General features: G+C 37.5%; 3 protein-coding genes across 3 annotated transcripts; all 3 read left to right on the forward strand.

Moving 5' to 3' along the window:
• The first annotated feature begins 165 nt into the window (after positions 1–165).
• On the forward strand, positions 166–1,175 carry LOC131307971 (major allergen Pru ar 1-like). The gene is made up of 2 exons (XM_058334752.1): positions 166–453; positions 630–1,175. Exons 1-2 carry the CDS (start codon positions 270–272, stop codon positions 917–919), a joined length of 474 nt encoding a protein of 157 aa, XP_058190735.1. The 5' UTR covers positions 166–269; the 3' UTR covers positions 920–1,175.
• A 2,092-nt stretch (positions 1,176–3,267) lies between these two features.
• On the forward strand, positions 3,268–7,500 carry LOC131307176 (E3 ubiquitin-protein ligase RSL1-like). Its single transcript, XM_058333586.1, has 2 exons — positions 3,268–3,940; positions 7,332–7,500. The coding sequence occupies exons 1-2, from the start codon at positions 3,324–3,326 to the stop codon at positions 7,498–7,500; spliced, it is 786 nt and encodes a 261-aa protein (XP_058189569.1). The 5' UTR covers positions 3,268–3,323.
• Positions 7,501–11,665: 4,165 nt separating this feature from the next.
• On the forward strand, positions 11,666–17,177 carry LOC131307177 (E3 ubiquitin-protein ligase RSL1-like). Its single transcript, XM_058333587.1, has 4 exons — positions 11,666–12,466; positions 14,606–14,719; positions 15,063–15,248; positions 16,976–17,177. The coding sequence occupies exons 1-4, from the start codon at positions 11,904–11,906 to the stop codon at positions 17,175–17,177; spliced, it is 1,065 nt and encodes a 354-aa protein (XP_058189570.1). The 5' UTR covers positions 11,666–11,903.
• The last annotated feature ends 3,784 nt before the right edge of the window (positions 17,178–20,961 follow it).

Genomic DNA, 20,961 nt, shown 5'->3' on the forward strand with positions numbered 1-20,961 from the left:
ACTGTTTTAAAAATAAATCTTATAAAACCATTTCTCTAATTGGGTCAGAAAACTTTATTCTAGTACGTAGTTTATTTTTGCTTGTAGTTTAATATTCTTGGTATTCCTTTCTTTGAATGGTCTACAGAGCCACCAAAGGGAGCTAATTAACCTTATAAATAGCTCCTCTTGTTCTCCCATTTCCCTCACACCAAGCTCTTCTCCACCTACAAACTAATCCTTCTTCTTCTTCTTCATTTCTGCATTCTAAGTTCTTAAAGATCATCATCATGGCTCCCATCACTTACGATATGGAGGTCACTTCCTCAATCCCGCCCGCCAAGATGTTCAAGGCCTTTGTCCTTGACGGCGACACCCTCATCCCCAAGGTCCTCCCACAGGCCATCAAGAGTGTGGAAACCCTCCAGGGAGATGGCGGAGCTGGAACCATCAAGCTCACCACTTTCGGCGAAGGTTTGTTCACTCACTCTGTTCTTTCTCATGACCAAATTTTGTTGCTTCTTTATGTTATATGTTCGGGCATATATGATGTTTTGAATTTACTAAGATGCAAGTAATCAGGAAGCTCCAATTTGGAACGAAATCGATATTGTATTAACGAAGCTGCTTTTTAAATCTCCAATATGCAGGGAGCAAACACAAGTGTGTGAAACACAAGGTTGATGCCCTCGACAAAGAGAACTTCACATACAGTTACAGCATCATCGAAGGTGATGCTTTGGACGGTTTCGAGTCAATCTCTTACCACATCAAGATCGTCCCCTCTCCCGATGGAGGATCCATCTGCAAGAACAGGAGCATCTACTGCCCCAAAGGTGATAACAAGGTCACAGAAGAGGAAATCAAGTCTGGCAAAGAGAAGGCTTCAAGCATCTTCAAGGCTGTTGAGGCCTACATTTTGGCACATCCCGATTGCTAAACTAATGATTAGTTCTCGGATTCCAAGTTGAGAGCTTGAGATATGTACTACTATGGGTGTGCCTTTACTCTATTTTTTTCCCCTTTTCTTGAGAGGAAGTGCCTTTAGTTAAAGGCGTGGTTTTCCGTTGTGTGTTGTGTGTTGTTTGCCACTTTCAGTCAATAAGAAGGACACTATAATGTTGTCTTTCATCCAGGATTGTATTTCGGGATATATGAATTAAAGGTATTTTAAACATATAAGAACTTCGAGATCATACTTGTCTTCTGTCAAATACTGCTTTGAAAAGATGAACTTCGAGATCAATTATTGATGTATCAAGCATATCTGTTAATCAGGACTGAATCTGCATATCTGTTTCAAGCAATCAATAATCATGTCATTAGCAAATCAGATAGCAATTGATGTAGATGGCCATATTGCCAACATTTTTATTTCGTGCTACAGATTCCCCAAGCAAGTTGTGTCTAGTATTGTGTTCAGCTTGGGTTCGGGTTTAACCAGGTTAGCTCGCCTTGGGCCAGATCTAGAACCGTTCTCAACTATTTGTGTAGCCTTGACAAGGATGCCAAAAATACATGAATTGTAAGTTTATCTAGAGGAGATACAGATTATAGAGCACTTCTCATTCTTCACTGCCAATGCTGTAAAGGATGGCCATGAAAGTTTTCCCATTAGTTGAAGGGTTAAACTCTCCATGGTTCACAATTTCCAAAGCAGCATTTAAATGAAGATGGAGGGTAAAGAAAGAGGTACCAAAAACATAAAATTAAAACTACCAGATGGGACTACTGTACAGGGGCAACTGGGGTTTATTGCATATCCTCAAAGAACAGAATTCAGTTAGGCTAGGAAAAAACAACCCTGTGGGGAATTTTGCCAAGGGCTACAAATCATGGAGTTAAAAGGGTGTTTCCCTGACAGACCCAAAGGCATAACAAGCTGATGTGTTTCTCTATTTGGGCTTCGTCCATAGCCAAAAAAATTCAAACCTTCCATTTTATAGACCTCGATGTGTGGAATAGTCCTGAGAAAAAATTAAATCGATCAGACATTAGTAATTCACTGAGCAAATCACGGTTGTCTTGGATATGCTCGTGGGGCTGATGGAAAAGTTCTTGGCATTTTGTTAACAATGCATCCTGGAATCAAGTTGTCAAGAATTGCAGAAGCTCTTGCCATTCGTGATGGGTTGAAGCTGGGGATCTCCTTAAAACTTACCCAGGGTGTATAGAATCGGATGCAGAACCGATTGTGAGGAATAGAATCGGATGCAGAAGCGATTGTGAGGAAATGCACAGAGGCACATGATCAACCCACTGACGTGATAGTGCTCATACATGACTGTCTTGTTTTGAAGAATCATTTTGATTACGGTGGATTTAGTTTTATCAAATGTGAACGTAATTGGGCTGCACACAACTGTGCTCATAAAGCTCTTTTTAATGGTTTGTCTGATTTGTGGACGTTCTTTTTTTTAGTATACATTTCGCCACTGCTAGGATAAAATTTATGGTTCCATCCTTTCCCTTTCTATGCGACATTCGAATGGTCTTCATCAAACCATCTATAAGCCAAAAGAATTAAAAAGGAACCTTTCATCAAACAATTTCTATGCGAAAATTATGGTTGACATAGTGGGTAATTAATTAACGTAGAATACCTTTGTGGAATCCGATACATGTGAGCGATTATGTTCGATTGACATAGTGGTCCATTCAAAGGGGAAAGTGATTGCAATTAGAGGCAAGGAGGAAAGTTGAATACATGTTTTACCTGTCTTGGGTTTCTGTTTGAAACAGTTTGGTATGTTTTTTTTTTATCCCTTTGCATAGAATCACTTTGTCGTGCAGCGGAGTACGTGAATGGGTAGTCGGCGCCCTTGGTTGTCGGCTGCCAAACTTCAGTGGATGCGAAGAATGGAGCGGTGAAGCAATTTTGGGAAGCGTTTACTGTTTCCCCACCTAATGAGTTGTGTCCTTTGGAAGCCAGGAGAGGCTGTCGTTGTTTTGTATCAAATCCGTTGGAGCCATGTCGTTTGGGAAAGAGGTGTAGAGGGGAGCAAGTACTAATTGCAAGTGTCTAGGGGTATTTGTGAAAAATAAAAAGTAAGAAACACTTTCGTACATTTAAAAAAAGTTGTATAAATTACTTATTTTTTATTTTATAGAGACAAGTCATTCTATAAAATATCTCACATTTTATATTATAGTAGTTATTTGACAAATCCAAACACTGTCTGGGAGTTCCAATCCGAATAGGAAAAGAAGTCGAAAAGAGTTTCTCCTTCTTCCAAAACCCTTCCCATTCTGCAACCAAAATTCCGTGCAGTTTAAAAGACCCAAAAACAAAACCCAGCGATAATGACATATACTCCATTCATTACTCAAAACCAAACTTCACAATGGGCAACACAAACTCAACAAAACCCCAACAAGAACAACCCCCACCCCCTTCCCAACCCGAACCCGACGACGATCCCTTTACCTGCGAAATATGCATCGAACCCGTGTTATCAAACAACAAATTCCGCAACAACAGCCTCTGCGTTCACCCGTTCTGCGTCGACTGCATAACCAAGTATCTACAACTCAAAATCAAAGACGATCGAGTCGCTGGTATCAAGTGCCCCGGACTAAACTGCGACCGGTTGCTGGACCCACTCCGCTGCCGGACCCTAATACCTCCGGAAGCGTTCGACAAGTGGTGCGACCTGCTATGCGAGAAGGCCCTGTTGGGGCTCGACAGATGTTACTGCCCGAACCGGCGGTGTTCGGCCGTGGTGGTGAACGAGTGTGGGGGGGTGGTGAAGAGAAGCATGTGTCCCAATTGTAAGAGGCTGTTTTGCTTTTCCTGTGAGTTGCCGTGGCACGCGGGGTACCGGTGCGAGGAGAGTGGGCAGCTGAGAGATGAGAATGATGTTGAGTTTGGGGTTCTTGCTGAGAGGAAGAAGTGGATGAGGTGCCCACAGTGTCACCATTGTGTTGAGCGAGTTCGTGGTTGCTCCATTGTTAAGTGCAGGTTCTCTCTCTCTCTCTCTCTCTCTCTCTATGTGTGTGTATATAATATGTACATCGGGACGGACACCCAAAAAAACATTTAAACAAACATCCAAAATCTCAATATCATAGTTCTTGATCGAATTTTTATGATCCGAACCGTTCAATGTGTGCAGAATGTGATTTTAAGAGTGCTCGCGAAAAATTAGCAAAAAAAATGACCGGAAAAGGCTTGATTTAAGCAAAATTTATTTGAACCGTTCAATAAAAAACTGTTTGAAACTATTGGGATCAAGCCCCTTTCCGGTCATTTTTTGATTTCTCGCGGATACCTTTAGAATCACGTTCTGATCACATTGAGCAGTTCGGATCATTAAAATTTGATCGGAAACTATGAGATATTTTTTTAAGTGTTTTTTTGGGTGTCTCCGGAACCGCTCCATACATACATTTTACTAGTTATTAAATTGCTAGTAAAATGTCATTGTTGCGTCTTGTGGTGGCCTAGATCCATCACTGCACATATTTTAGATGGTTAATTTATGAAAAAAAAAATTCTCGGCAAACAAAAAACTTTTATAAAAGCTCGAAGATGTAGGTGGCCTAGATCCATCACTGCACATATTTTAGATGGTTAATTTATGAAAAAAAAAATTCTCGGTAAACAAAAAACTTTTATAAAAGCTCGAAAGGGTACATCGAGGGATAGAACAAGAGAAACACAAAGTGCATCCCAAAAGGAATGAAAAAAGAACAATACAACGTCCAACAGAAAGTTGGATGAGAAACACCTCAAAGGTAGATTAAAATTTCAGTTTACAAATTCCATCCAGGTATCCCTTAAAGTCTTCTACCGTATATAACTTGAGATCGTGCTTGGTTCTCATCCACATAGCCACCCTTATTTTGATTAGATCCGGCACATCCCAAACCCTCGTAGAAGCATTGTTGAGACCAAAGTGTTGCACAAAAGCATGTTTCCCAAATGTCTTTCTCTAAATTCTGAAATCTGTTCCCAAACCACCAGTTAGCAAGAGCCTCTAAAGATGATGGACACACCCACTTAACATGCCATCAATCCAAAATCAAAAGACCAAACATCCCATGAAAATTGACAATAGAGTAACAAGTGGTGGGGTGTTTCCAAATGCAGAGAGCAAAGGGGACATACCAATAATTGAGATTCCGTAATGATGTTTTGACTTTGTAGAAACCTTGTTGCCACTCGCACCTGAACAGTCATCCAAGCAAAAATTTTCACATTTGGAGGACTCAAGTTTTTCTACAAAGAACCCAGCACTCTGAGATCCTTGACTAACCATGCAAATCCCCATGTCTATAAGCTGATCTCACCATAAAGCACTTATCTGCTGTCCATTTCCGCTGTAAACAATCAGGTTTGGAGGGGTCTAAGGTCATGTTCTGTAACCTCAACAGTAAGCCCTCCCGTTGTTGAGTCTCACAGTCGAACAACCTTCTTCTAAACATCAAATCCCACCTTCCATTTACCAGACCACCTCACCCTGTTGATTAGACGCTGAAAACAGCCTTGGATATTCTTCTTTGAGAGCTTTATTCCCCAACCAAACATGATTCCAAAAGGATGTTTCAGACCTGAGTTGACCTGCACACGAAAACCCTCCTGAAAAACCTTTCCAAGGCATGATTCCAAAGGGATGTTTCAGACCAGAGTTGACCTGCACACGAAAACCCTCCTGAAAAACCTTTCCAAGGCAAGAATTAAGGTCCCCAATAGAACAAATATCCCTCGATCCAAATGTTAGAAACTGAACCTGACCTGGGAATATAAGGCAGCCAACAAATCTGGTCTAAGTTATACTACTTCCGTTCCGATTTATTTGTCCAATTTTGGGTTTCCAACTTATTAAGGAAATCAAATCTAATCCATTAATTTGAAAATCTACATAATCTGAGCCATTGATTTTGAAATCGGACAGTCAATTTGAACATGTATAAGTCAAAAAGGAGACAAACAAATCAAGACTTACGGAGTATTTTCCTTTAGTAACCTTTACCTAGAGAGACTCCTTATCTTTGCTAAACCTCCACCACCACTTTGAAAGGAGTGGAATTGATTTATGTGGAAAGTGTCTAAATATGTGAATTTCTATGTGACTAGTAACTCGTCCTTTTGCTTGCACAGTTAACTATGTCAATGAGACTCGCTTGGTTGGGTTGGTTAGAGCATTTTCAATCCTTACCCTTTTTTTTATTCAAATTTGGGTAGAAATTTGAGTCAAAAGCGTGATTTGGGTAAGGTATCTCCAATGTTAAACCTATATTAGTATCCAAATCTATTCTTGAATAGCACATTTGTAATTAATGATTGACAAACTTGTAATTAATGAGAGTGAAAACAGACTTTGAAAAAAATGAGTATGGGTTTGAATCTCCCCAAATTTGGGTGAGGAAATGGGTATAACTCAAAATGGGCCGGTAGATAAATTAGTATAACATTGGAGATGAGTTTTTAAGCTTTTTATTCAAATTTTGGGTATGAATAATAAAATGGGTAAGGATTGAAGATACTCTTATTTGCTTTATGCTTTTAAATTTTTAATCAACACACAGAATAAGCTAGGAAATAATAAGTGGTTGCAAAACAAGTTTGCGTATTCTTCATATGGCTTTTAAAGCATCTCGATCCAATGGTTCATGCCATTTTTGGGTGCCAAAGTCAGATTTGGCATTCTAATTTGGCCAAACTGCTCCAGTGGTGGGAGAGCCAAAATTTGGCACCATTCCTCAACTACCAAATGATACTTCACTTTCTGGAAACACAAGTAACCTGGGATTTGAGTCGTTTGACTAACAAGTAACAACAAAATGGAGAACTTAATTGGGTAGTGTCAATTCTTCTTCTTCTTCTTCTTTTAATTTGTTGTTTATTTTTTTGGTGGCCAAACTGGTGAAAATCTGAGAGCAAGTTTATCAGTAATTAGGTAAAAAAAACTTGTGAACAATGCATATTTTTTATTTTACATACTCACATTTCTTTCAATACTATACCAACACTATCTATTTAACATATCCTCTATTAAAATATATTTTCTTTCTTTCTCTAACAATGCACCAAAGTACAACTTTTTAAAAAAAAAAGAAGAAAGAGGAAGAGAGAGGGACAGAGAGAGGAGAGAGAAAATAATATTATAAATTACATACCAGATGAATAGTGGATAGGTAAAAATGGCTAAATACTATTCATAAATACATTTTACCTTTATGTTTACCTACTCTACTGTAGGAATACTTTTTCCCTTTTGGTGAGCCAAATTAGCTTTATAGCTATTTTGGCTTTGCTGGTAAACTTGCTCTGAAAGGGAAATAAAAGTATGCGGGGGCAAAAAAAGAGTGATCTGATTCTTGCTTGCTTTTTTCATTTGGCAATGAAGATGTGGGAGCCTTTTCTGCTACAATTGTGGATGGGATGTTCTTCGACAAGGTTGTGGCTGCAACAAAGGAGCTTATAGACCTGGGGTTGGTACAGTTCGTACTAGTATCATTTGTGCAATTCTCTATCTGCTACTATGTATGTTTTGGTACTATAATTATCGCATGTAATTACGAGCTCATTGTCGACATAACTTATGTGTATGCATGTAATATTGAGCTTATCATCTATATAACTTAGGACATGTTTGGAGGATACGTGATGTTACTATTAACAGCTCTGTACTCTTAATTTTCTGGAGCTTCAGATCTCATGTTTGGGTTTTTAAAACCGATAAGTGGTACCGGTTTCTTGATTTGAGTTCTTCTTTTCTATTTTGAATCCTTGAGCTTGGAACCGATGCAAGTATATTTTGAGGCGTGTGATTCGGTTTAGTCAGTGTGATTGAATGGAGTTGCAAACAATTTGCTCCTTAGGTTTTGGCCACGCCAGAATTTTTGTTTTTGTTTTTTTTTATCGGCAAAATAAATTTTATTACTGGGAAAAGGGGAGGAGAGATCCAACCAAAAGTTGGAAATATACCTAAAGGGCAAAGTCCAAACACTTGGGGCCTATAAGCCCAAATACAACAGTTAAGATCACAATCAAAGGTCTACACACCCAAATTATTACAATAAAAGCACAAAAAGCCCAAACAACTAGCCCAACATCAAAAAGCTCAAAACCAAAAACCTAACGACTGAAACATCTTCCACCCACAGCCACCCATTCTACCACCGCCGCCATCATCAATCAGACAACCACGTCACCGTCTCTTGCCTCCTCCCAAAACAGACCGAATCAACCCAGAGGAGGTCTCGATCAGGAGAGTAGAGTAAGGAGAGAGAGGGAGAGAGATAGCAGGAGAGAGAGGAGGAAAAAGAAGCCCGGGGTGGAGGGAGGGAGGGGCCTCCCCCCGGCGGCGACAATGCCGAAGAAGAGCCCTAGTCGAAGATAAGTTTAGAGAGAGAGAGAGAGAGATTGATAAAAAAAAAAAGTGATTGCACTTGACAATTGCCAGAATTTGTTCATTGAAGAAACTCTCGACTTTATTTGTCTTTGACAATTGACAACTTATTTTAATTTCTACTAGAATTCAATATTTACAACTGTAGTTATAATAATAAGAAGGGAATTAATTATTGAATCTTCTGCACTCCATTAATGTACTAAATGGTCCAGTACGTTATGCCCGTTCGTGGGTCCATTTTGGATGTACGTTGTTGATTAAAACTGCTCTATTTGAGAGCTTGTCGAAAATATCAACTTAACCAAAAATCTAGTTGATCACTTGATCTAATATCACTTGATATGAATTTAAAATAAATTTGGGCAAATTTTCGTAGTCGTTCCTCTAGTTTTACGGTTGTTCTCAATTTCGTCCCTCTAGTTTCATTTGATACCAAATAAATTATGTAGTTTGTTTTACGTTTCAAATTGGTAAAATCGTTAACAACGTTAATGAAACTAACAGAAAAATATGATTAAAAAATTAAGTGCTCCAATTTTTAATCCGGTTGAACCGATGCGAAGATCTTATTTTTTTGATCATTTTACCATAGATGGTCGTAATGAATTTTTGGCTCTAAGGGCTTTCAACGAGCATCCGAAGACTCCTTTAAGAGGCCTCAGAGCCAAAAATATATTATGACCATTTAAAATAAAATTATCAGAAAAATAAGATCTTCACACCGGTTCAAACAAATTAAAAATTGGAACACTTAATTTTTTAACTATATTTTTTAATATATAAACGGTATATGAGTTAGATGGGCTCCAATATAATTTAGTGTTGCAACCGTTTTCCAAGATATATATTTTGACGATATTCTCAACGAGCTCTGCAAAAGTAATATGTTCCGATCATCAAAGTGAGCTCAAAAAAATGCTCACAAACGACTAGCAAGCATAACTGAACAGATTAGTTCATTTAATGGACTGTAGAGATCAAATTCTAATTATGCACATTGTGTGATATGCTCGTAAACTTAGAGAATGAGCAACACAGTCACAATTAAATTGTGGCCCATACAAGCAGGGACAGATTCAGAAATATAGTCTAGTGGGGACACTCGTTAATCATAATGACGAAAATTCAACTTTTTTAGTCAATCACAATAAGATAGTACAAAATTAAGACATGCATTACTAATTACAAAATGAGCGTAAAATCTCAAACAAAAATTTTAAAATATGTTTTAAATAAACATCGACAAATTTTAGAATGATCGAGCTATTTTTGTTAATGACTTTATTTTAAAAAATATTTCTCCCAGACAGTTAAAAATAAAGATAATAAAAAAAGAATAGCTCCAAATAGACAAACAACTTGCAAGGTAATAAATATAAATGCACCATTTGATGAAATTCAGATATAAAATTAATTCTATATGTGTATTTTCGAGATATATGCAAGTGTGTATATTTATATATTAGCACACTTTCATAATTATGCTAATTTATATAAAATATTTTAATTGTATTTTAATTTCGAGTGGGGGCACATGCCCCCTTTAGATCCGTCCCTGCATGCATACAAGGTTGTGACTTGCTCAAGAACGAATATGTATGGAATAGAAAGTTTCCAACCGCCCAAGTGAAGAAGTGTTACAAATAATAAAGAAACTAGGGTCTCGTTCAGTTGCTAGGAAAGTACAGGAAATGATAAAAAAAATTAACTTTTTCATAACTTTTTTAGTGTTCAGTTGACAGGAAAGTAGTAGGAAACATGTTTTTAAGTTTTCGTACAAGATTTACTTTCTTGCAAAAGTTATCTGACTAAAAGCATAGGATTTTGCGTCACGGAAAAAATTTTCTTCGTTGTGGGGCCAAAATAATTGGCGGGTAAGAAAAAAAGCGAATGACACCAATACCCAAAAAATACGAATTAGGCTCTTAGAAAAGCACTTTGAGATTTACGTGAGCAACAATAATTTTGACCATTATAATGTTTTCTGAGATAATTGTTGTCGAAAAAGATTGGTAGTTTATGTTTTTAGAAGTATTTATTTATCTTGTCATTAATATTCAATTTTGTTTTCTACTACTCCCTCCGTCCCTTTTTTTGTGTCCAGTATTCCATTTTGGGCTGTCCCTTTATAAGTGTCTATTTTGTAAAGTTAGTGGGGTAAAAGTTGGTGTATTGTCTATTTTGTCCCTAAAAGTAGATTTTATTTTGAAAAGTTAGTGAGTAAAAGTGTAATGATGATGGGTAAGTAGGGAAAGTGGAGGAAAAAGTTGATGTGAAAGGTGTAATGATGGTGTCTTTTTAATAAGTTGGAATTACGAAGCAGGACACTTAAAAAGGGACGGAGGGAGTAACTAATTGTCAATGAGTTTTTGTATCGGCAACTAATCAAGCACGGTTATTTAGCATTTGTTGATTAAGTTATCATTTACTTATTTTTAAACTTCATTTGTTAGATTAATTACCAGAGGATGTCAATTTAAATGGGAGATTTGCTCATTCAGAAGATAGCAAATTGAATAGGAAATTCCAAGTCAATTTTTTAATTTCACGTTAAGGCTTTGCATTAGATAAAATACATTTTCCGTATGTGTTAATTTTTGAAATATGATAGCCTATTATTTAGCTCTCAAAGTTACTTTTATTTAAAAAGCCATGGAAATAAAAATAAAGAAATTTTTCATAAGTGTCTTTTCCAGACAAATGAACCACTAAACTTTTGATTTTCTGCAAAAAAAATTTGTCAAATGAACACTCACAGGAAAATAGATTTTTTTTTCCTTTACTTCACTTTTCTTGAGAATAACTCTCCGGTACAACATTCATGAAATGTGCTACACACATTTTATCAAGGAACACTCAGGAATACACAAAACAACTTGGCTTTTGAAAAGTCAATGTAGGAGGTGAGAAAAACTTGTCAAACCCCGAATTCGTTAAGATATATTTAAATGAATTTGGGAGGAGATTTTCGAAGAATGAAATAGAAATCTATCGGGAAAACACTCTTTTCATCGTATTATTCAAGGAAAACTGCTAATCTCTCTTTTTCGCTTGTTGAAAGAAATTATTAAAAGAGGAAAGGAAATTTTCCAAAAAACTTTCGTTCCTTAATTATTTGGTTCCTAGCAAGAAAAAGAATAAGAGAATTTTCCAAAAAGAAATTCATCCCTTTCTCCTCATTTCCCTCTTAATTTTGCCGTTCTTTCTTGTTCTACTAACACTTTTTTATCCTCTCATTCAAAACAGAGCATGAATGTTTTCTTTTTAGAAATACTCCTACTTAAATCAAACTGTGTTTGAAATCGTTTGAAATACGAGAGCCTACATTCATCGAACGGCTCTAGATGCAGCAGCGTTCTGTTGTTGTGTTCAGCACCTGTTCTTTGACGAATCCAAACACCGTCTATGAGTCTATCCATTCCAACGGGGAAAGAAGTCCTCCATATCCAAGAGACAAGAGTTTCTCCTTCTTCCAAAACCCTTCCCATTTCTGCAACCAAGATTCCAATTAAAAAGAAATACCAAAGCAAAACTCAGCAATAATACTCAAAACCAAACTTTACAATGGGCAACAAAAACTCAATAAAACGTCCCTTCACCTGCGAAATATGCATCGAACCCATGTTATCATACAAAAAGAAGTTCCGAAACAACAACCTCTGCGTCCACCCGTTTTGCAACGAATGCATAGCCAAGTACGTACAGTTTAAGATCGAGGACGAGCGGGTTGCTGGAATCAAGTGCCCCGGATCAAACTGCGACAAGCTGCTGGATCCGCTCTGCTGCCGGGCCCTGATACCTCCCGAAGCGTTCGACCGGTGGTGCGATCTTCTGTGCGAGAGGGCCCTGTTGGGGCTCGACCGGTGTTACTGCCCGAACCGGGTTTGTTCGGCCGAGGTGGTGAACGAGTGTGGTGGGATCGTGAAGAAGTCGATGTGTCCCAATTGTAAAGAGTGGTTTTGTTTTAAATGTAGGGTTACTTGGCACGCGGGGTATCTGTGCGAGGAGCTGAGAGATTGGAGTGATATTGCGTTTGCGGATTTTGTTGCGAGGAAGAAGTGGATGAGGTGTCCAAAGTGTCGACACTTTGTTGAGCACTTTTATGGTTGCTCCATTATTAAGTGCAGGTTCTCTCTCTCTCTCTCTCTCTCTCTCTCTCTCTCTCTCTCTCTCTCTCTCTCTTTCTCTCTTTCTCTCTCTCTCTCTCTCTCTATATATATATATATATATATGTATGTATGTATTTATGTATACATTCAGATGTTCGAGAATGCGTTGCATGTGCAAATCGTGTGATGCAAATATTGTATCTGATCAAATCCAGGTTGCCGACATACCTTCATTTCCATTCCAAAGATGAAAAGATGTAATGAAATTTGGGTTGTGAAAGTAGGAAAAAAATTAGAAAATATTTTGAAGTGATATTTTTTTTTCCTTCCCTTTCTGGCAGTTTCTTGAGGTAGTTAAAGGGAAGGAGTTTTTATTTAAATTTTCGGTTAGAGTACAAAGAAGGGTAAGGGCTTGAGATGCTTCTTAATTTGGCAATAATTTTCAAGTATAATGTTATTGTTTGAATTTTTGGTGGACCTAGATAAATCACAGCACATATAATTGTATGCACATATTTTAGCTTATGGAATATTTTATGCTAAGTGCTAACTACTGCTTTAAGGTGGTTAATTAGTCTTTTCGAGAAAAAAAGAGAGAGTTAATTTGTGAAAATTGCATGTAATGATGTTAGTTAAAAGTCAGCTAAGCAAGCAAAAGGCCGAGTCCCTAATCAAATACAAACTCACTTATTTTCGTACAAAGAGACCGATTGAGTTTGGTTGCTTTTTCTTTTTTTCTTTTTTTTTTGTCACACGTTACACATGATGGAGGAGTTAATAAGTTAGTTCACAGGAAATTGAAAAGTTGTCCATAACCCAGAATTCACAAACACCCATGAGCCCCTCAAATTAAAGGCCTCCGACAAGGGATGACTAGAAAATACCATTGGGCTACATATTTGCAACTTTTGATGATCTTGTAATGTGGCTTCTTTATTTTTCCAGAAAAGTTTCATTAAAATCTGGATCATTCAAAACACGATCCAATGGCAGCTGAGTGGTCTGCACGAAATGCTCCGTCCAGGATCCCTTATCTGATCCGGACTATATATGAAAACTAATGAGGTTCCGTTCCACCAAGATTCTTATTTTTCATTTTATAAGATGGGTCATTCTCTCATAGTACATCAGCTTTAATTTAAAAAATAAGTACTTATATAATTAAAATTTCCCTTAACGGAACAGGACTTGAGGACATCTAACAAAGTCCTTCCATGAATTGGAAAAAGTTTCCCATGATAAACTTGAATGTTGCGAAAATGATAAACTTGAAGGTAAGGCCTGCCAGGCCATATGCCCCATTCCCTAATCAGATGTTTGGATGTGAGCTATACTCCGCGAGGAGCCAAACGGGCGTATGGCCTTGTGCATGCCTTGCTGGCCATTTGACTTCTCTTCCCGTGTGACTAGGAATGCTCAGTGACAACCTCTCAGTTGTCACCGCCTGGCCTCTTTTGCTACCGTGTGGTCAGCACCAATTGTGTTCGGGCAAGGAAGCTTACACTCATTCACATTGGTTCATCCTGCAATGCCCTGGGCCTTTTGCTCTTCTAACATATAAGGTGGCCGGCCATTCGTCAATTGACATAGCTCTTGACTATCTTACTGCTTTCACCCTAGGACATGGATTGATGCCCAACCCATCGATGATTCCAGCCAGAAAAGAAAGAAAGATCTGCAGAACGGGCCGGCAATGGACTCTCTTTAGGAAGAAATGAATGACTGGCTAGCTCAACGAAGTGGGCTAGGAATCAACTCCCAATTTGATTCCATAGTCAAGCCTTCTTTTAGGCGGGGACCAGCAAAATAGGGGACGTGAGATGCTTGAAACTTTCGATTCTCTTAGATGTCACTGGCCATTGAATAGATATTGAGGCTCTCTCCTCATCTGCTATTTCTTCTTTTGATTAAATCCCAAACCATGAGGAAACATAAGAAATCTGGGATTTGAGTCATTTGACCCGCAACAAAATGGGAAAAATGTGTAGTACTGGCAATTCTTGATCATCTTCATCGTCGTCTTCTTCTTCAGTTTGTTGTTTGTTTTCTTGGTGGCCAAATAGTTGAAATCCCGAAAAAGGTCATAAAAAAAGGTCTAGGATGTTGGGAAAGAAAGCCTAATCTGATTCTTCCTTGCTTTTTAATTTGGGATTGTAGATGTGGGAGCAGTTTCTGCTACAAGTGTGGAAAGAAGGTGAATGCCCACAGGTGTGACTGCAAAGGTAAAGCTAACAACGAAGATACAACTAACAACAACGAAGATACCGATAGGTGCACATGCACGGGTGGTTTCTTTTTTTTTTTTCAAAAATTTGTGTGATTCTCTTACTAGTACTGTTTCTGGGTTCTATAGTTTCCCCGCATTATCTTGACCAATTATGAGTTTTTTTTTTTTTTTTTTTTTACACGGACAATTATGAGCTTATGTGTAAGTAATTTTGAGCTTACTGTCGACATAACTTGTGACATGTTTAATTGTATTGGGTTTCTTGAATTCAGTTCTTTCTTCTTCATATATATTTTGAGCTCTTGAGTGTGAAACCTATGCAAAGTATATGTGCTGATATGTTGAGCTTTAAATCACATCTAAAAGAGTGGCACACATGTATTCTAGGCGTAGGGATCGATGTGCACTGGGCAATTTCGGCGGGTTTAGGGACAAATTCTCAACCAACTCATATTTGGCAGGTTCAATGTTTTTTGCCCGTAACCATCCTTCACAACTTCTAATGGGTTGGTTGAGTTACTTAACGGTTTTGAACCATGTATTAAGGCAAGGTAGGGGTAACAATTTCGAAATGTAATAAAAAAAATCTAGATAAGATAGCAAAAAATGAGACACAAGATTACCTTCCATTGGGCATTTATAAGAGCAAGTTTAAGTACAAGAACAAACTTGATTTTAAAGTTTATACTTTATAGCAAAGTGCATGGTATTTTTCAGCACAACGTAGCAGGTTAGGTGTTTTTTTTATATCCAGGTGTCGGCCGGGGCCGGACTAGTTTACGTGCACATTGACTAATTATGAAGGACTATAAACCCATTGTTTGCTAGCGGGAACATCACTTAAAGTCGGAGCAAATGCTTTGTCTAGACTTGCTCTAAAATAATTGATAGCACATGAGAGATTTTGAATTTGAGACCTTAGAAAAAAACAAATCCTTAAAACACAGGCCTTGGCCTTAGCCCCGAGGCCAACCCCTTGGGCTTAGCAAATTGGTGTGTTTCATGGCGAAATTAAGAGAATTTAACCTGCAACCCAACCCACTACCACCCAGGTTATCACCCGTCTAACTCGACTCGTTCATTCGCTCCAAAATTGCTGGTGTCCGTAAAGATGGGCTCGATTTTATTCAATTTTGCGATTTTTTTTTTTATTCAGGAATGGTATTTCTGTTGGGGGATTTCCTCTTCCCGTCTCAACTCATTTTCAATCGTACGATCGATGCGATAATTTTGGGACACTTTTATCCTGTTTATGTGCGTTTGAACAAAGTCACAAACAATTTGCCCCTAGATTTTGGCCACAAGGGAATGGAGGAAAATTATTCCTTGGATATTTCTGACTTACACAAGTACTTGTTCATTTTTTTTTCGCTCCAAACTATTATTCCTTACACAAGTACTTTTAAACGGTGACGTTATCACAATCAAGACCATAAGATAAAGCCTATAAACATTTTGTTGCCGATGAAAAATAAAAGAGATATAAAGCCTATAAACATAATCAACACGAGGACAAATTATTCTATGCCTCTAAACACAAGCCAGGGACAGACCTACCCGGGGGTACGCGGAGTCATGTGCCCCCACTCAAGACACCCAAATTTTTTTTTTTTTTTGTAAGATTATATGTTTAGCATAATTATACGGGAGTTTTATATAATTAGCATACACACTCGTGTATTTCTCAAAAATAATGATGCATGATTAATTTTGTTCTTCAACTTTCATTTTATGGTTCAATTATTATTATTGATTTGTAAACTATTTGTCTGCTTAGAGTTTGTATTTCTCGATTTTCTTTAATTTTAACGGTCTTTGGAAAATATTTTAAGAGAAAGTCATAATATCGTTTTTAAAAACTCGTCGATGCGAATGCAAATTAAATCATATATAAAAGTTTCGTCTAAGATCTTGTGCCTATTTTTGGATCCTTTTATAAAATTAAAGCATGCACTATAAACTTTTTATAGTTAATAGTGCATGTCTTAATTTTTTATGATTGTCCCAATCCTATGCTGATTTTTTATGTGTGGTTCCTACCACCAACTGTATGAACCCACATGAATGTATGGTGAAAAGAGTTTCGAGCACCGTCACGTGATGCCGCAGGTGCATTGAATAATTGCTCCAATCTGAGACTTCGAATCCTACTAGGAAATGGAACTAACTGTGAGAGCCTATAAGTAGAAGGTACGGAAGAACCACCTAGGCAGACTCAAACGAACGAAACAAAGCCCTTTTCAATTGAGACAGTTTCTTCCTGTACGTGCTTCATTCATGGATTCCAAACCCCTGTTCAGTTATCAAAGAGTTCCCGATCCAGGAAGTACGGATGCGCGATATCGTTTATGCGAATCTACATCATTTTGTTTATTTCTGTGGTCTTTCCTACTCCTGTTAAGTGGTCTCGATGATATAGCCTCACCGTGTCTCGATGATCTAGCCTCACGGTCTCCTGCATCTTGGAAACCGATGGCCACAATCTTGAAAAAGGATGCCTGACAGGTTCGCGGGATGATTTATGGCATTTTTGCTACTATCCTTTCTGTTGCAATTAATTGGAATAAGAGTTCTACGGAACCATATCCTCCCGAGATAGGAAAATTCATCTCCAAAGCTTTAGGTCAACAATACAGAACTCATGTTGCGTTTTGTATTTGTGCGTGGATTCATCTGTGGGCCCGCCTAATAGCCGGAGGAAATTGGTTGTTTGTTGGTTCTCTATCCTCGGTATCTATCGCCTTCGTTGTCCGATTCACGGCGGTAGCATCTAGCATGGATTCTTCGATTTTGGCAAGGTAGGTTATGGCTCAATCTACTGTGGTTGCTGTTATTCTCGTTTTCCAAGGCTATTTCTTTCAGGTTGGCGTCTCATTCATTTCTTTCCTAGCTCCCAGCAATCTATGCCATGGTGAGTTAGTATATATTGTTGGGTTTTTCTCAAAAACCATTGCGGAAAATATATAGTTTCATGAAATTGTTTCGGATCTACTTCTTACGTGTACGTAAAGTTTCATGAGGAAGGGTTAGGGTTTTACCTTTTCGGAGTTCAAAAACAAAACCCTACTTCTGGTTATGAAAAGATTGATTCCTTCTTGCTTCTTGCACCCCAAAAAACCTCAACCCTATGACCCAAGAGAAATTAGCCAATAGGGTTTGTGGGAACCCTAGAATATTTCTCCCTTCTTTTAATCTCTCAATTCTCTCTCAATATTTGGTAGGAGGAAAAATTGCCGTGTACTACATGAGAGAATTAGAGATATATTTATAGGGATAAATTTACTTGGCCAATAAGTCAATCTCATGTTGGGCTAGGGTTGGAACCTATGGGCTTCTTGAGGCTTAGCTAAAACGGGACTCACGATCTCTCATCTCTATGTGTGGTGGCCCAATTAAACCAAAATTAATCCCACTATATAATTATTGCTGAACTCTAGGCCTCAAGAATATTAATATATTGTTCCCGATAAATGCCAATACTGTAATGTCGAACCCCTTCACTATGTAATGTCCATAAGTAGCAATTGGTCATAATAAACAACTGTCACACCAAAGTATACTTATATTTTAATTCCATTGAATACTAGTTCATCCAGTTTTAGTCTAGAAAAATATTTTAATGAACACTTCATTGAAATGACTAGTACTAGGTTTAAAGACTAATCCAGTGAACTAACTCAAGGGGACATTATACTCTGTAATTAAATAGAGAGTGAATTCCATCTTGAAAATAATGTTCTCACAGTCCTAACATAAATCACCCAACCTACCGAGGTGTTGATCGAATTAGACCTCACTCATTAGTGACTCAAAGTGACATAGGCTAGAAACTTAAGTTCATTAACTTTCTCAGGATTAAGAGTGAATTACAATTAGCACTATAAGATTCACACTTAAGTGGACAGTGGTTAAAATAGTGAGAGTCTTATGATGGTCCTTCAGTGTATACCAAATACACCAACATATTAACTTGAAGTCTTTCACTTCAATAATTGAGATGGATCATTCTATCTTATAGAAGTTAATCATGTTGCAATTGACCTGATAGATAGTCCATTCTTATTAGCAATTGTGAATAATTCAAATTACAAACATTGGTAATGTATGAAACAAAGCATTTCAGAATAATAAAATAAAACTCTTATTGATAATGTAAATAAACAATTATTGGTTCTGAGGGCATAAAACCAACATATATATCTTCTTGTAATCCCTTGCAATTACTTTTGTGCTTGAAATTCGTTTACCTCTCTCGAAGTAAAGCTGTATAAATCGAGTTTATGCAGTTTCCAATATCTTTTGGCTAATTCAATTACTGGGCTATGTTAATGCTCTTTATGACCACCTGGTACATATAGTCCAAAATGCATAACACTACACTGGTACTAATAAACTTGTTTTAATCTCCTTTTTGTTTTCTTTCCTTCCAGCATGATTCGTTAGCACCAGTTTCTTCATTTGAGGGCGAAGAGGAAACGAGATCAAAAACTGGTGGGCAAAATCAGAATGTTGCTAACAGCACGCAACTCGGGTTGCGATGTGGATGAAGGCAAAATTTGATATCAAGGTCTACACCGTAGAGGAGTTCAAGGTTTTTTTAGATGGTATCCGAAAACTGAGATTGTAAGGTTCGTAGTTTTTTGGTGTGCCATTCAACTATCTGTTGGATGCGTGTGTATGTATTAGTGTATCTTTTGGTGTATCAAAGCTCTTGTGAGTTTTGAGTCTTCCCTCGATGTACCCTCTTCGAGTAATATAAAAATGTTTCGTTTACCGAGCAAAAAAAAAAAAAACAGCACGCAAATGGCGATCAAGGTCGCAAATATGATTGAAATGTCTGCTATTGTGGCTGAAAATCAGAATGTTGCGAACACCACGCAAATGGCGATCAAGGTTGTAGATACAGTTGACGTGGCCGAAAAAAGATTGGATTCAGTGGAAGATAAGTGGGTGGTTGATATAAATTGAGGAATGTGAAGGATTCTGCGGCAGCAAAAGCAATGTTGGATGTAGAGACTAAATGCTCCCAATTTTGTTGTTTCATTTGCAGCTTACTTTGAAGTTGAATAATTTAAGTGTGGCTTTTGCTTTAATAATGTACTACCTTCAATTCGCACCAAAATATTTGTCCGATTTGTAAAACGAGTATTTTCAAATAATAAATTTTCTTCAAAAAAAAAAAATTCAAACTTTTTTCTCACAAATTAAAGAACTCGTTAATATCTAGTGAATTGTTGAAAAAAATTTGAACTTTTCTTGCAAAAATTGTATAAGTTTTAATTTTTCGTTTTGTAGACCAGATAGATATTTTGGGACAAAGGGATTCTTAGTTTCAGGAGTGTGTATTGATTTGTTTTAATATTTTTAAAATGGCAAAGACTTGGGATTTGGTATGTTTCCCCAAGCTATTGGTGGTTATTTGAAATCTTTTATACTAGTTTGAGTTAAATGTCTATTATAGTAGTTTGAGTTAGATGGCCTGTTTCAACTAATATTGGTGTCCTGTGTCAATAATAGGAGACTAGTATAATGGACTTTGGGAAAGACTACAATACACATATTTTATTTGGGTGTTTATCATATGCACTTCCAAAATATTATGAATTGTAGAGAAAATATTTCGAATCGTATTGCTAAAAAGTTATAATTTTAGTATAAAAGTTACAAATCCTAAAGTTACTAATTGTATTACTAAAAAGTTTTGATTTTATAGTATAAAAGTTACGAGATGCACCAAAATGTTAAAAGGCGGTGGGTATCTAGCTAGCTAGTGTAACAAACAGGCAGTGGGTAGGCTCTCCACCTTAGTTGTCCGAGAGCTAGAGGAGAAGTTTTGAGAAGCCTAGATTTCAAGCGAGGGGGCGAGGAGCTCAAATACATAAACGGTAACAAGGAATATGAAAGAAAGGAAGGTAAGTTGAATAGAGAAGGATATGTGGAGGGTGTATACGGAAAGTTATGTAAATATCTAGGGAAGGTAAGTTGGATCCATATGAGAAAGGAAGGTAAGTTGAAGCGAGAAGGGTATGTGGAGGGTGTATATGAAAGTTATGTAAATATCTAGGGAAGGTAAGTTGAGGATCCAGATCGTTACAGGGAGTCGGTGTTGTGGCTCTCCCCGGTAAGGTTTTTCCAAGTTCATATATATTGTGTGAGTGTGTGTGTATGTATGTAAGTATATATCGGGGCGGTTCCGAAGACACTTAAAAAAACACTTAAAAAAACTCCCCCAAGTTTCCGATCGAATTTTAATGATCCGAGCCGCTCAATGTAATTAGAACGTGAT

This window comes from Rhododendron vialii, chromosome 11a (genome assembly GCF_030253575.1).
Source record: "Rhododendron vialii isolate Sample 1 chromosome 11a, ASM3025357v1".
In the NCBI taxonomy this organism is placed as follows: domain Eukaryota; kingdom Viridiplantae; phylum Streptophyta; class Magnoliopsida; order Ericales; family Ericaceae; genus Rhododendron; species Rhododendron vialii.